Source organism: Galeopterus variegatus, unplaced genomic scaffold, assembly GCF_000696425.1.
Source record: "Galeopterus variegatus unplaced genomic scaffold, G_variegatus-3.0.2 Scaffold2794, whole genome shotgun sequence".
Lineage (NCBI taxonomy): Eukaryota > Metazoa > Chordata > Mammalia > Dermoptera > Cynocephalidae > Galeopterus > Galeopterus variegatus.
Genome location: NW_007728905.1, coordinates 101,629 through 118,367, shown reverse-complemented (window position 1 = coordinate 118,367; position 16,739 = coordinate 101,629). Strand labels below are relative to the sequence as shown.

The 16,739-nt window shown below is 49.3% G+C and overlaps 1 protein-coding gene across 1 annotated transcript in view; it reads left to right on the top strand.

Moving 5' to 3' along the window:
- Positions 1–16,739, top strand: part of EPS15L1 (epidermal growth factor receptor pathway substrate 15-like 1) — an 81,075-nt gene that overhangs the window by 23,186 nt on the left and 41,150 nt on the right. The window contains exons 12-15 of the mRNA XM_008583016.1: positions 2,031–2,103; positions 8,044–8,205; positions 9,618–9,815; positions 11,331–11,495. Of these exons, the coding sequence (XP_008581238.1) occupies positions 2,031–2,103; positions 8,044–8,205; positions 9,618–9,815; positions 11,331–11,495 (598 nt within the window). The remainder of the gene's footprint in view (positions 1–2,030; positions 2,104–8,043; positions 8,206–9,617; positions 9,816–11,330; positions 11,496–16,739) is intronic.

Below are 16,739 nucleotides of genomic sequence, written 5' to 3'. Positions count from 1 at the left end.
CACCAGTGTCCTAGAGCTTGGGTGGTCCTAAGAATCAGGATTGGCAGGCCAAGGAGGGAGGGAGCCCCTACAATGCAAGGGTGGGGTCTTGGAAGGGACTCTGGGGCCTGAGCTAGGCCAGAGCTGCCTCAGGCAGCAGGGAGCCATGTTTCCCCTCGTGAAGGTGACAGGCATAGCACCCGTCTGCAAGAGATGTGGCCTGGAGCAGTCCCTTCCCCTGCCCCCAGTAGGCAGCTTTGAGAGTGACCAGTGGTACCTTGATTGGAGGCATTGTGGGCCACACTTTCCCTGTGATTCGGCACAGCCACAGTGAGTCGAGCATAAGGGACGTATTTGATGACCATAGTTGCTGCGTGTACTCTGGCTGCACGTCCCAAAGAGGGCTTTGCTGTTGTGCAATGCTGGGTCCCCAGGTGGGAGGCAGGGTTTGTTGGACACATGAAGTTCCTGCCCCTGAGGCAGCCCTTGGGCACAAGAGGGGTGCCTTAGTCCATTCAGGCTGCTGTAGCAGCCTACTGTAAACTGGTGGTTTGAACAACGCACGTATCTAACAGTTCTGAAGGCTGGGAAGTCCAAGATACAGGTACTGGCAGCTTTGGTATCTGGCGAGGGCCACTTCCTGGTTTGCAGACAGCTGCCTTCTTGCTGTGTCCTCCCATGGCAGAGGGAGCAGAGAGAGCTCTCTGGGGTCCTTGTATAAGCATGCTAAACCTACGGGTGAGGGCTCCACTCTCATGACCTAATCACCTCCCAAAGGCCCCACCTCCTGATACCAGCCCATTGGGGGTTTAGTATTTCATCATTGGAATTTAGGGGCCCCAAACATTCAGACCATAACAAGGAGAGGCTGGCTGCTGTGTGGGGGGAAGCTGGGTGTGCAGCTGAGGAGCAGGCAGGTGGCCCCACCAAACGCCTGGTATGCACAGTGAGCCTGCTGCGAACAGCTGCCTGCAGGAAGTCACTGGGGCAGCTGTAGGGGTCAGGATACCTCCCTGCCAGTTCCTGCTCCAAGCCCAGTAGACTTCCCACATTCTCTGTATCCCTCCAGACTCCCACCGTGGCCCCCCAGCCCAGCTTTGCCTTCCTGTTCTTGTCATCCAGAACGATCTTCCACCCTATCTACCCATTCACAGGCCACCCCCTGAGAGTCCTCCCCTGGCTGTCCTGTTCAGGGCAGCTCTCCACCCCCATTTGTGCATTTGCTTGTCACCTGTCTCCCACTCATCTATGGGTTCCCTGAGGGAAGGGCTTACATATCTCATGGAGTGCTCCCCAGTCTTCAGCGCTTCTGAGTGATAGATGCTGTGTGTTCAGTGAATGAGTGAAATTCATAGGATTTAGAGAGTGTTTTGGTTTTCTCTTGCTATGTAACAAACCACCAAAAATGTAGTGGTTCTGAAGAACACAGATGTCTTAGCTCATAGTCCTGTAGGTCAGAAGTCCAGGTGGGCTCGAGTGGGCTCCCTGTGAGGCGGCCCACAAGGCTGAGGTCAAGCTGTCGGCTGCATTGGGCTCTCTTTGGAGGCTTTGGGGGAGGAATCCACTTCCAGAGTCATTCAGGTGTTGGCAGAATCCAGTTCCTTGCAGCTGTGGGGCTGAGGCCTCCATTTCCTTACTGGTTCTTGGCCACTCTCTACTCCTAGAGGCCACCTGCGTTCCTTCTGCGTTCCATGTAGCCCCTCCACCTTCAAAGTCAGCCAGGACATGCTGAGTCCTCCTTGTCACGCTTGGGATGTCTCTGTCTTCCGTTTTGGCCACCTGGTCGAGAAGACACCTGGCTTTTAAAGGGCGGTTACACTGGGAGTGAAGTCTCATCGTGGTCACAGGTCCTACCCACAGTGGAGGGGAAGGAGATGATATAGGGCGAGTGGTCACTGGGGTCGTTCTTAGACTTCTGCTGCCATAGAGAGGGGTTGGTGTGGGCGGGTTTTTGTAGGATGAACAGAATCGAGTCCTGAAAAGTTAGGTGGAGAGTTATACACCTCAGTGATGGTTGACTTACTGTGTTTTTATGAAATGTTTTTAAACAGAGAGAAATTCTCACTGGAACAAGACATTAGGGAAAAGGAAGAGGCAATCAGACAGAAAACCAATGAAGTACAGGTAAGGATGTCGCTCATTTTGGTTGGATCTATCTTTTTTTTTGTCTTTTTTTTTATTCGTGTCCGGCAACGGATCGCAACCCTCAGTGTCGCGCCCGCACCGGACCGGGACCGGCAACGGGATCGCAACCCTTCGGTGTTGCGCCCCCACCTCGCTCAGCCAGTGAGCGGGAACCGGTCTGTATGTGGGATCCGAACCCTCGGCGGGAGCACCACCGCGCTCCCAAGCGGCGCACGGTAGCAGTGCGCCACCGGGCCGGCCCATTGGTTGGATCTATCTTGTGTTAAATGTAGCGCAGGAAAATGTCCCTCAGTGGTGGCGGGGAGGGGGCTGAGGTCTGCAATAGTTAGGAACATGAACTCTTGGGGGCTTCAAAGTGAATTTCTTAAGGTTGCCTATGACCATAGACAGTGGCTTCTTTCTTTTTTTTAAAAAATTGAGGTATATAATTCACATAATTTAAAATTCGCTATTTTAAAGCGTGCAATACAGTGGTGTTTAGCGTAATCCCTGTTGCTTAACCATCACCTCTATCTAGTTCCAGAATGTTTTCTTCAACCCATAACAAATCCCTATAACCGTTCTTCCTCATTCCCCAGCCCTACCTCCCGCTGACCCCAGCCCCTGACAACCACCAATCTGCTGTCTGTCTCTGAATTTTTTCTGTTCTGGACATTTCATATGAATGGGTTCATACAACTCATGGCTTTTTGTGTCTGGCGTCTTTCACTCAGCATGGTGTTTTCAAGGGTTGTTTGTGTCATAGCATGTACGAGCATTTCATTCCTTTGTATGGCTGAGTAAGGTTCCATTGTGTAAACGAACCACAGTTTATTCCTCTGTTCATCAGTCAATAGGTACTTGGGCTTTTCCACATTTTGACTGTTGTGAATAATGCTGGAGGAACATTCACGTGCAAGTTTCTGTGTGAACTTGTATTTTCATCTTTCTCGGGTACATACTTAAGAGTGACATTGCTGGGCTGTATGGTAACTCCATGATTAACCTGTTGAGGAACCGCCAGACTGTTTTCTAAAGTGGCTGCATCATTTAACATTCCCATAAGCAGTGTGTGAGGGTTCTAATTACCCCACAACCTCACCAACACTTGTTATTTACCGTTTTTTTATTATAGCCATCCCTGTGGATATGAATGGTATCTTATTGTGGTTTTGATATGCACTTCCCTAGTGATTAGTAATGTGGAGCATCTTTTCATGTGCTTATTGGCCATTTGTATATCTTCTTTGGAGAAAAGTAAATTCAGATCCCTTACATTTTTTTTTTTTAAAATTTTATTTTTTGGTGTCTGGCCAGTAACAGGGGTTGAACCCTGGACCTTGGTGTTACCTTGCCCAGTTTTAAATTGGGTTATTTATTTGTCTTTTTATAACTGATTTTTTTTTTCCTTTTTGTCTTTTTTTGTGACCGGTAACGGGATCGCAACCCTCGGTGTCGCGCCCGTACCGCGACCGGCAACAGGATCACAACCCTCGGTGTCGTGCCCGTACCGCGATCGGCAACGGGATTGCAACCCTCAGTGTCATGCCCGCACCGCGCTCAACCAGTGAGCGGACTGGTCTCTATTCGGCAACAGGATTGCAACCCTCAGTGTCATGCCCGCACCGCGCTCAACCAGTGAGCGGACTGGTCTCTATATGGGATCCGAACCCTCGGCGGGAGTGCTGCCGCACTCCCAAGTGCCGCACTCTACCGAGTGTGCCACCGGGCCGGCCCTTTATAACTGATTTTTAAGTATTATTGTTTCCAGGTAGAAGTCTTTTATCAGATATATGATTTGCAAATGTTTTGTCCCATTCTGTGGGTTTTCTTTTCACTTTTTTTTTTTTTAAGCTGACCAGTAAGAGGATCATAACCCTTGACTTGGTGTTATCAGCACCACGCTCTCCCGAGTGAGCCACGGGCCGGCCCTTCTTTTTTCTTTCTTAATGGTGTCCTTTGAAGCACAAAAGTTTTTAATACTGGTGAAGTCCAGTTTATCCTTTTTTTGTTGCTCTTGCTTTTGGTGCTGTATCTAAGAACCCATTGCCAAATTCATTGTCACAAAGTTTCTAAGAGTTTTATAGTTTTAGCTTTTACATTTAGGTTTTTGACCCATTTCTGGTTAATGTTTGTATATGGTGTGAGGTAGGGTCCATTTTCATTCTGTTTGATGTGGCTTATCCACTTGTCCCAGCACCACTTGCTGAAGAGTCTCATTGAATGGTCCTGAAACCTTTGTCAAAGATTACTTGACTGTAACTACCTGGGTTTATTTCTGGCCTCTCCATTGAGAGTCCTGTCCCATTGATCTATGTACCACACTGTCTTGATTACTGTAGCTTTGTAGACATTTTGAAATCGGACAATGTGAGCCCTCCAACTTTGTTCTTTTTCAAGATTGTTTTGGTTCTTCTGGGACCCTTGCATTTATTTCCATATGAATTTTGGAATCAGCTTGTCAGTTTCTGCAAAGAAGGTGGCTGGGATTCTGATCAGGATCGTGTTGAATCTGTGGGTTGTTTCGGGTTGCTTGTGTGTTCTTGCTCTGATCCCTCTCCCATGCTGCCACCACTGCCCTTCCTGTCCTTGAGCTGGCCAGGATCGTGTTGAATCTGTGGGTTGTTTCGGGTTGCTTATGTGTTCTTGCTCTGATCCCTCTCCCATGCTGCCACCACTGCCCTTCCTGTCCTTGAGCTGGTGGCTTTTTGTCCCCATGGGACTCTTCAGTGGCTCCTCTGTTACAGAATGAGGCCCAGATTCCTTGATATGCCAGGCCGTTGTTCACCTGGTGTCCCAGGATACCCCACTGGGCCTAACCTTCCTCCCTCCTTCATCTGTCCTATCATTTGTCACTCTCCTTAGATGTGGCAAACCTATGTCACCGACTCCCCACAACTCTGTTTCAAACATTCTGTGTTATCACTCCCAAGTTTGTCAGGCTCCATACCCTGGTTTAGTGTTTCAGAGACATAATCCCTGTCCCATCAGCAGCCACCCCCTCTGGCCCAGAGTCTCCTCTGCTGGTGTCAGGGGGAATCCATGAGTGGTTGCATGATGATGTTGGTGCTCTGTGGCCTGACTGGTGGGGGGGGTGCCCTTTTTCTATGAAGAGGAGAGACGGTGGCTGCCCCAAAGTCAACTGCAGGCTACTCCTTGAAGAGGAAGAGCACCAAAGTGCAAAACACTCCCCAGTCAGGTTGAAAAAATTGTAATCCTCAGTCTTGGGGAATGATATGTCAGGGAGGGGGACAGCAAGAATCAACAAGGAGAGAAGAGAGGGAAGGGAGAGCCAAGAGTGAGCTGGGTGAGAGTTTCTGAGGAGTGGGCTCAGGTCCTGCAGACCCTCGGCCTGGAGGGCGGTGAGGCATCCCTGAGCACCTTCGTCACTGCGGGCTCTGACATGGCCTGTGTGTGTACCTTGGTGTCTTAGTCCATTCAGGCTGCTCTAACAGAATACTGTAGACTGGGTGGCTTATAAGCAACAGAAATTTATTTCGCACAGTTCTGGAGGCTAGAAGTCCAAGATCAGGGTTCCAGCAGATTCAGTGTCTTGTGAGGACCTGCTTCCTGGTTCACAGATGGCATCTTCTCAAGTAGGGGGGTCCCTTTTATAAGGGCACTAACCCCACTCGTGAGGGCTCCACTCTCATGACCTGACCACCTCCCAGAGGCCCCACCTCCTAACACCATCACATTGGGGCTGAGGATTTCAACATGTGACTTTGAAGGGACATAGACATTCAGTCCATAGCACATGGACAGCGAGTTCTCCCCCTCATCCCCACGTCATGCTCTTTCCGGGCAAATAGTCTCTGGGCGCTAAATATGAGACACGTGTTTTGTTGTCTGTGATTTTTATTTAATGGGAGATAAAGGAGGGAAATTCCGTGGGGTACAGGCAAAGCAAGCAAGGCCGTTTCAGGCCTAGTGTCCTGGGCTGTGGCCATGGTCTGGAAGGGGCCCTGTGGGTGCTGATAGAACGCCGAGGGCCAGGGGTATCGGGGAGCCAGCCTTCAGCATTCCCAGCGCCCCCAGCGGTGTGACCAGGATTAGAGGAGGCTCTTGAAGTTTCCGTCCCTGGTTGGCGCTTCACTCAGAGCATTGGGCCACCTCAGGCTCACTGAGGGCCCCCTGTCCTCTCAGCCTATGCCCCATCACCATGACATTTCACTCACTCCCACATGTTTAAATACCACCTTGGGGCTATTGCTCCCAAGTTTGTGTGTGTTTCCAGTATCTCATTGCCTGACATACGCTCTGGGTCTTTCTCCTGAGTGTCACGCTGAATGTGTCCAAAAGTGAACTCCCTGGTTATCCCCTCCAGATCCACTCCTCAAATGAAAGGCCAAGGGCAGGGAGATTGGGGAGCAGAGACCCCAGCTTCCCTCAAAATAACTCTGAGATGTGATTTGGCTGTCGAGACAGGGGAAATGAGAGCTTTAATGATTTTGTCCCCACAGTGGGGAGGGGGAGACCCTGGGCTGCCTTCAGGTTTTCTTATCTCCTAAGAAGGTACCAGCTACCTGCAGCCCAGGCTAGCCCTGGCACGTTCCTGCCACCTGGGGCTCCCCTCATATCCACCCCCTCTGTAAACTTCCGTGGCCACTGTCTTGCCCAGGCCACTGCCTGGACCCCACCTGAGCCCCTGCCCTGTGGTCCCTGCTCCCTGCAGACCTCTTGGGCCATGCTTTACAAGATGGTCAAAGAGAAGGTTTTTACATGCCTGTGTGCTATTTCAGGTTTAGCTGTCTGTCTTAAAGATAGATGACGTCCTCTCGCAGTTGCAGATGAAAAGGCGAGATCTTGGGCCATGCTTTACAAGATGGTCAAAGAGAAGGTTTTTACATGCCTGTGTGCTATTTCACGTTTAGCTGTCTGTCTTAAAGATAGATGACGTCCTCTCGCAGTTGCAGATGAAAAGGCGAGAAGCCTCCCCCGCATCTTTTGACCCCTCCCTCCAGAGGCGCTGTTTCTTAGCTCTGAGAGGCCTTCCAGAAAGGTGGTGCGTGTTCCACGTATCCTCCTCTTCCCGTTTGCATGAATGCCAGGGTGCGATGTGCACATGTGCCCCACAAAGTGCCCCACTCACTTCCTACTCTCACTCAGATGAAGCGTTCCACAGTGTGGGCCATGCCAGAACTTTCCAGTCAGCCTCCCGACGGAAATCTGCATTGTTTGTGGATTTCGCTGGCACAAACATTGTGCATTGTCACATGCTAAGTACCCCTCTGGGAGACTTTTGCTAGGAGTAGAACCACTGAGGCAAAAGATTCTGGTACTGACCATCTTGATAGATCCCGCTGCGTTGGAGGGAGCTTTAGAAATGGAAAATCATGTCCCACTTCCCTCATGAGCACATCTGGCTAGGGCTTCCTGCCACAGAGCTCAGCACAGTCTCCTCGGCATGGCTTGCAGGGTGCAATTCCCTCCGCCCGGCCTCTGTCCCATGGCTGTTCACCTGGTTGACACCTGCTTGTCTGTCAGATCCATCCTAAATGGTGCTTCTGTGGGCATATTCTCTGCCATGTGGCATGAATCCAGCCTCCCCATGACCCCCTCTGACATACCATGTTGTTCCTTGGTGTCGTTTATTACAGTGTATTTGTGTTTGGTGTCTTTCCCCTCCACAACCATGACTGCATGTCACTGGGGAGAAGGGTGCTCTTCTCACTGGGGACCCAGCCCCGTCTCTTGGTGCCTGGCTTCAGTAGGCCATTGGTGAATATTTGCTGAGGGAGCTAGTGAGAGCCTGGGCCAGGGCCACCCACTGTAGATTCATGCATTTGTAGAAGGTATGCACAGGGTGCTGCCTAAACTCGGACCAGGCAGCAGTTTCGCAGGACTTCTTGGGGGCTCCAGCCCAGGCTGTGACTGCATTATCTCAGACATGCCTGGTTTTTAACCATTCTCAAGTAAATGCCTGCCACTCTTCCCTAGGAATTACAAAATGATCTAGATCGGGAAACGAGCAGTTTGCAAGAGCTGGAAGCTCAGAAACAAGATGCTCAAGACCGCCTAGATGAAATGGACCAGCAGAAGGCCAAGCTCCGGGACATGCTGAGTGATGTCCGGCAGAAATGCCAGGATGAGACCCAGATGGTGAGTCCCAAGCCTTCCTTGGAGGACACCCCTGGGCTCAGGGAGGGGCTTCCCGAGGATGTCTGTGAGCTCATGGTTGCCTGGAAACAGAATGTCAGGACCTCCTATTGGTTTCATAGAGTCACTTAAAACGTCATGTGGAAGTGTCCAAGCATTTGTGGCTTGACCTCCGAGTCATACCCCTGTGTTCCTAGAGACCAAGTCTTTTTTTTTTTTTGTCTTTTGTCTTTTTTCTGTGTCCGGCAACGGATCGCAACCCTCAGNGGCGCACTATCCAGTGCACCACTGGGCCGGCCTTCCCTTTTTGTCTTTTTTCGTGACCGGCAACAGATCGCAACCCTCAGTGTCGCGCCCGTACCGGACCGGGACCGGCTACGGGATCGCAACCCTCGGTGTTGCCCCCGCACCTCGCTCAGCCAGTGAGCGGCCGGTCTGCATGTGGGATCTGAACCCTCAGGCGGGAGCGCCGCTGCGCTTCCCAAGCGGCGCACTATCCAGTGCACCACTGGGCCGGCCTTCCCTTTTTGTCTTTTTTCGTGACCGGCAACAGATCGCAACCCTCAGTGTCGCGCCCGTACCGGACCGGGACCGGCTACGGGATCGCAACCCTCGGTGTTGCCCCCGCACCTCGCTCAGCCAGTGAGCGGCCGGTCTGCATGTGGGATCCGAACCCTCGGCGGGAGCGCCACTGCGCTTCCCAAGCGGTGCACTGTAGCAGTGCGCCACCGGGCCGGCCCGAGACCAAGTCTTATAAGTGAAAGGCCTCAGTCCCTGTGAACTTGTGCTCTAAGGATGCCCCACCCCAGCCTGTGCCCCCAACTTGGGGAGTTCCAGGATGCCTCTCTCCCCTTCTTGGGTGTCTGCTTCTCTTTACAAGCCGGGGAGGCTGCAACCTCAGCAGCCTGTAAAACCCTTACTTCCCCCTCCATGGTTTGTACAAGAATGTTCAGCCCTCGGGGGACAGATGGGTTGCTTATGCCTGGTCACAAGCCACATCCCTCCTTATTCCAAAACAGTCTCCCTTCAGTTAATTCGGAAAGTGCCTGCTGCCTTCTCATTTGTCTGTCCATTCTGGGCATAGAAAGAGGGCTCTGTAAGAAGGCCAGGTGTCTAAGCTTGGGTGAGGTGTCTGCCTGCCTGGGTCAGCTTGTTTCTTTTTTCTTTTTAAAAAAGATGACCAGTAAGGGGATCTTAACCCTTGACTTGGTGTTGTCAGCACCACACTCACCCAGTGAGCAAACCGGCCATCCCTATATGGGATCTGAACCCGTGGACTTGGTGTTATCAGCACCACACTCTCCCGAGTGAGCCACAGGCCAGCCCTCAGCTTGTTTCAAGAACGGGAACTAAGAATTCTTTCTCAGAGTTGCATTTCATCCTGTACCATGAATCCTTTTGCCATCTCATTCCAGATCTCGTCATTGAAAACACAAATCCAGTCTCAGGAATCTGACTTAAAGTCCCAGGAGGATGATCTGAACCGGGCCAAGTCGGAGCTGAACCGACTGCAGCAGGAAGAGACTCAGCTGGAGCAGAGCATTCAGGCAGGCAGAGTCCAGCTGGAGACCATCATCAGGTCTCTGAAATCAACACAAGACGAGATCAATCAGGTATTTCCATGGGGGAGGCATCCCTGCCATGCACCATCATAGCGCAAAGTCTTCTGGCGTGTCTTGGGGTCTTCTGCCAATCATAGCCCACTGCTATGAGCAGTCATGACAGTATGTGTGACCCGCAAGCCCTGAGTGTCCATACTGCTGCTGTGGGATTCCTTTGCCCTCACCCACCTTATGACGCTAGGTTCTTTTGTGGGGCTGTCCTGGAGGTGAGATACCCAGAACTCCCCAGGTATGTTCCACAGTTGTGCTCACTTTAGCCTGGAGGCAGTTTGCTATGCCTCAGTGATCACATTATCTTCTCCAGGGCATGGGCAGGTGCTGGGTGAGAATGCTTACTGAATGGCCTGTTTGCAGAGAGCTCAGGGTTTGGGAGATGCTCTAGTCAGCATGGTGCCTGCACAAGCAAGAGGGACCGGGTCAGAACAATGGCTCCTCTGGCTCTGTGTGAATGAACAGATGTCCTCTGTGGGTGTCGAGGAAGCACCACCCTGCAGGGAGCGTCATTCCAGGCGGGACCGTTAGCCAATTCTTTAAGTTTTCCAGGGCACCCACAACCCTCTTCCTTGGTCCAGGGTGGCGCTGGTTCCTCGTGGCCTGCAGCCGCTGCCCACCGCAGGGGGTGGGCTCTTTTCCCGCTCTCTGTGTAGGGGTCTAAGGCTCCTCGCCAGCCCTTGGGTGTCCTATCTACAGAGTGTGGTGTGCCACTTGCCCTTGGCAAGCATCAAAATGGCTAGCTGAGTGTCCTTTCTTGACTGAACTGATCTCTTCTCCTTTTGCCAATTTACAGGCAAAAGTTGATCACAAGCATGTAATGCTCTATATTGAGATTTAATGCCCTATATTGTGGAGTAATATTTATAGGATTATTTTCAATCTTTTCTAACCCTTAGAGTGTATAAAATCTACAAGTCACAAGTATATGTTAGTGATAATGATAATGGTAATAATAATAGCTGCTGCTCATTAGGGCCCATCCTAGCAGACACCGCAGTGGGTACTTTCCCCATCATTTCTAATGCTCTATTTTGGAGAAGAGGAAATAGAGAGGTTAGGTCACAAGTCTGAGGTCACACAGTGTGTAAGAGACAGAGTTAAGATATACACCTGGCTCTGTCTGACGTCCTAGACAGTCTTCCTTTCCCTGGCTTCACATGACTTCTCCAGGAACAAGGAGGAACAAATGGGGTAATAAAAACATCATAAAAGAAAATGACTGCTAACTGTACTTTGAACAGATTGCAAATCTGGATTTTGCCTCATGTTCATTCATTGAGAATTGACAAATGTTTGTTTGAATAGGGGCTGGAGATACAGAGGGGCCTCCTGGAGTAGTGTGAAGGGTCACGTCTAGGTTTACGGGTGTCACCTTTCTGTCTGGCGACAAGGATCATCTACTCCACTCTTTACCTATATGAATTGCCCAGAGTTGGGCATCAGAGCAGAAATATCTTGCCTGATGTGTTTTCCTAAACCCCACCTGACACCAGTGATGTCTTTGTCACGCAGGCAAGAAGCAAGCTCTCCCAGCTGCACGAGAGCCACCAGGAGGCCCACAGGAGCCTGGAGCAATACGACCAGGTGCTTGACGGGGCCCACGGCGCCAGCCTGCCCGACCTGGCCCACCTCAGCGAAGGTGTCTCCCTGGCGGAGAGGGGCGGCTTTGGAGCCATGGTAAAGGTTGAATAAATGTATTACAGTCCTGGGATCTTGTCCCACTGTGTGACGAGTGGGCCCCATCCACCACCTCTGTTTGTGGCTGACCTTGGCTTTGTCCAAGCATGGACTGTTTCTTGTTTTTGCTGCCACTTTTCACACTTGCACCTGGTACAGGTGACTATGGTCTACCCTGGCATCCAACAAAGCCCAGATAGGCCCCAAAATCTGCTTTTAAAGACCTCCATCTTGGTGGGGGCATTTACATTGGGCCAAGCACCAAATTTGGGGGCCTTCTTAATTAAGTTTGGATTAATCTCTTTACTCATTGTGGAGACCCCACCCTTTAATTTGGGGGTTGGGGGGACTGGTGGGTGTGTGTATTGTGTATGTGTATCCACAAGGAGCACCTTGAAAATGAAATGTGTTGATAAAGATCAAGAAAAACGACAGGCAGCCCTCCTATGGCATTGCTCTTTAGACTACCAATTGGCCTCTCTCCTGAAATTTTGGTTGCATTTAAAACCTCAGCACTTTATTTTGGACCTCGTGATCCTGGGGGTCTGATCAAGCCCCGGCAGGGGGCTGTCAGCCTCTTAGATTTCCGTGGGCTCTCAGCCAGTGATGCCCAGACAGGTGTGCCCTTTTCTTCCTGTTCAGGCGAGAGTCATACCTGAAACCCGGGGCCATGCAGTTCCCACTTCAGTCTAGCCGATGAAGTGCATCTTTGTGCTGCTGAGGGAGTGGGTGGGGCGCAGCCAATCTCGATGTTTTCTGGATGTTTCCTGGTGCTCTGCTCCCAAAGCCTTTAACAGCTCACTTGCACTGCCAACTCTTGCAGGGCTCCGTCTTGGAGCCCTCCTCTGCTTCTGGCCCTCTTTGCTTCACAGATCCCTTTTCCTCCCTGTAATAATATACAGGCTCGCCCTCTCCAAACACGAGACTTGCTTCTTGACATTCCTTCTTGACATGTTTCTTTTCTCAGTAGTCAAGTCCTCAGTCCCAAAAATTTACTGGGAAGCACACACCTCCCTGGGTCACTCGTCTGTCTCTGGTCTCTGGCCCACACTGCGGGCTCCCTCTTTTGCCCCAGATTCTCGTTTTTTGTGGACTTGTGAAGGGGTGCATTCCATCTCTGCCCTCAGGACTGTCTTCAGCTTTATTGTCTACATTTTAACGATGAGCATTCATCCTTTGTGAATGACGTGAGCCAGGATCTCTCGCTTTGGCTATTCTTGGTATGTGTGTTTCCAGCTCATGACCCTGCTCTTAATTTTCCCACGTGGCGTTGTCCCTTGTGTGCAGCTTCTGGCTTGCCCTGTTCGGTCTTAGTTCAGGAACAGCTCCCTCTTAAATAAGATGTCCCTTTTGCATATTTTCATAACATTGGTTTCCTTGTGTGAAAGCTGGCAGAGAAATGGCAATTTGCAAGTGGCCAGTGGTTCCCCTCCCCCACAGATTTTTACCTTTCTTGTTGTTTCTGTTCATCTTTTAATCGGGGCAAAGTTTACATGAGAGTCAATTACTTTTGGAATGTGGATAGACATCAGATGTGTTACATAGATACCTGCAATCGGTGTCTGAAAGAAAAACTATCTTGATCTTGTTGTACAAATACAGTTTTTAAAGCATTTTTTGTTTGTTTCCATTTCTTAATAAAAACACTTTGAAGAGGGGTCTCTGTTTACTCCTGCACATCTCGAGACTGCTCCAGAGCTGAGAGAGAATGAGCTCTCTTAGTTCTCTTTGGGGGGTATAGAAGCGGGTTTTGGTTCCCTGAGAATAGTGTAACCAAAGTGGTGCATCTAGAACTTTCCACATCTGGGCAGATCTACTCAAGTTAAAATTTTACTGTTAACACACACATGATCTGACTTTGTCTAAGAGACACATGGTTCCTAGAACCGTGTTTATTTCTTGTCTCTCATCTGATTATGAGATTACTGGCCTCTCGCTCACTGCACAGCCAACCTGTCTAGTAGATAGAAGATAATAGACCATCTTAGACTTCCACCTCCCTTAGAACTCATCAGGAAAGACTGGGCCATCTGTCACAGCCAGCCCCGGCAGCATGCTGCAGCCAGTTTTCACAGACTCTCCAGAGCTGATTATTAACAAATAGGAACTTGTGAACTGGTGGTTAAACCTTTGGTTACTTGAACTTACCATGGAGGGAGTATTTATACTACGGGAATTGGTAGAAGCTCCCAATCAGGTCTTTCTTTAGAGAGAGCTAGTTTGGCAGCACACCCCTGCCCAGTACTGTCATAAAGGGAAGAAATGTCACAGAAACTTCTTCACTGCCCTTTCAGAGTTGCCGTGTCTGTTTCCTAGGAAGGACAGAGCTTAAGGCTGCCTGCTAAACTTGCTGTCCAAGATATTTCATCTCCCTGAAGGGCCGTGTCACTCATCTCAGTACTTGTCTGCTAAACTGGCGGATGGGTCAGTTCTCCTTGGCAGGTCGTCAGCGGATGGTGGAGCTTATGGCGTCTGTGTACCAGGGGAAATCTAGTTTTCTATTCTGAATCTATGAGATGGATTGAAACCACCCTGAGTCCTACTGGTGTCATCTTAGGCTGCCCCTCTGAGGGGTGGGGGCAATGGCTGGCCCAGGGAAGAGATTCCTCCTGAGGGAGAGATGGCAGGGGCCTGGCAGCTGGAGTTCCCAGAATCTCAGTCTCTCCTCTGCCCTTGTACACCTGTCATTTGATGGTTTTCCAAGTGAAGAGAGAAAACAAACACACACACACAAAAAAAAAAAAAAACAAAAAACCAAAAACCAACTCGTAAGTAAATGCCAACTAAACACTACCTAGAAGCTTCCATTCTGAGGCCAAACCGTTAGTCTTAACTCACTGCTTTACCCAGGTCCTGCTGATCTCTCTTTGTCCTTCTGGAACCAATGTATTCCTTCCCCCATGGTGCAGTGGGAGCAGTTTGTTTCCCACCCTGGCCTCCTGGCTTCCTTAGATTAGGACTTCTCCATTGTCACTATTTATCGGTGTCCAAGAGCCCCATGGGACACTCATGGGCACGGGCACCTTGTGGTCATCTGCCCCATGGCATCCATGCACAACCCGAACACTGGGATGTGGTACTTGCAGACATCTGTTCTTACCTTGCCTGAGAACCCGGCTTGGTTTCCCCACCTTGGGAAGCCCTGTGGTCGGAGGCTCCAGGTGATCTTTCCCAGGTAAGAAAATCATTTCATATTGATCAGATGGCAGGGGTGTTGGTGCGTTCCTCCGAAATAAAGGATCAGGAGAGGCCACATGCTTGTTCACACAGTTCACAGCCCTTTTAACCCAGTGCCTCTGAGAACCGTCCTGGCCCCAAGTCGCCTGCTCTAGGGCCAGAGCAGCCTTGTTAGGAGACTTCCTTTCGGACCTTTGATGTCATCGCCCCAAACCATTGTCTGTATTTTCATAGAAGCCTCAGTTTTTTAATTATTTGGTTTGGTTGGATGGAGTAATGGATTGGTTTGCCAGCCCCCTGGATGCCAAGTCCAGCGAGGATGTGTGCTTTTTAAAAGTATCACAGGGAAACATTCATATTTTCACTGAGGGTGTGGCTTTATTAACCAGAATATGTTCCTTATTTCTAAACCAAGTGCATTGTTCTCATGAATGTTACAAACCCACCCTATTCAGGCCATTTTCCTCTATAAAAATGTGCTTTTCAAAAGTAAATGCTTTTTCCTCCTGCTTTAAATATGCTTGTTTCTAGAAATAAGCACCTCTTTTTTAAAAAATGCAAACTGCTCTGTATGCTCTAGTAATTCTAACTGCGTTAAGTGCCCATTTCCTCATAGGAGGTAAACAGCCAGCATGTTCTTGGTGTGGAAACTACAGTTTTATAAATGCCTACTTAGGTACACACTCACAGAAGAAGGCAGCTGAGGGAGGTCACACCTGTGGGATAAGCTTGTGCTACAGGCGTTGAGTGGCCCTTACGTTTTCTTTACAACATTTCCAAAAACATTACTTTTTGTGATGCAACGATTTTTTCTTTTTTAAATTTTCATTTATTTTATTTTTTATCTTTTATATTTCTGACTCAATGATTTTTAAAAATAACTTTTAATTTATTAAAATAGACATAACACAAAATTTACCATTTTAACCATTTTTAAGTGTACATACAGTTTAGTAGTGTTAAGTGTATATTCACGTTGTCGTACACCAAGCTTCAGAATGTTTCCCTACCCAGTAAGCAACTCTATTCCTCTCTCCCCGGCCCCTGGCACCTGCCATTCTACTTTCTTTTTTTTTTTTTTTCTTTTTTACTGACCGGTAACGGGATCGCAACCCTCGGTGTCGCGCCTGTACCGGGGACCGGCAACAGGATCGCAACCCTTGGTGTTGCGCCCACACCGCGCTCAGCCAGTGAGCGGGAACCGGTCTCCACATGGGATCCAAACCCTCGGTGGGAGCGCCACCGTGCTCCCAAGCAGCGCACTCTCCAGTGCGCCACCGGGCCGGCCCTGCCATTCTACTTTCTGTCCCTATGAATTTGATGACTCTGGAGCCCTCATATGAGTGGAATTATGCAGTATCTGTCTTTTTCCGAGTGTTTTATTGCACTTATGATGTCCTTAAGGTTCATCCACATTCTAGCACGTGTCAAAATTACTTCTTTTTTTAAGGCTGAATAATATTCCATTGTATGGATCTACCGCACTGTGTTTATCCATTCATCTTTCGATGGACATTTGGGTTGCTTCCACTCAATGATTTTTTAATGAACTTTTATTTTAGAATAGTTTTAGATTTATAGAAAAACTGCAAAGAATTTCCATATATCCCACACTCCGTTTCCCGTATTACAGGTTGAGCATCCTTAATCTGAAAGTTCGAAATCCGAAATGCTCCAAAATCTGAAACTTTTTGAGCACCAGCCTATATTCTGGTGATGCTAATGTGCTGCTTAGTTACCCTGAACACATTATTTTTCCACTGTATTAATGGTATGTCTTATCTTTTACTGTTAAGTTCTTACGTGTGAATAGGTGTACCTGAGTCAGGAATGTTGGTGATGCCATACAACCAAAGATTGTCCACATGGGTGGCTGAGACAGTGATACTTTTCTGATGGTTCAGTGTACATAAACTTTGTTTCATGCATGAAATGATTAGAAAAAATGACCTTCAGCCTATGTGTTTAAGGTGTATATGAAATGTAAATTTCATGTTTAGAATTGGGTCCCCTCCCCAAGACATCTGATTATGTACATGCAAGTATTCCACAATCCCCCCCCCCCCC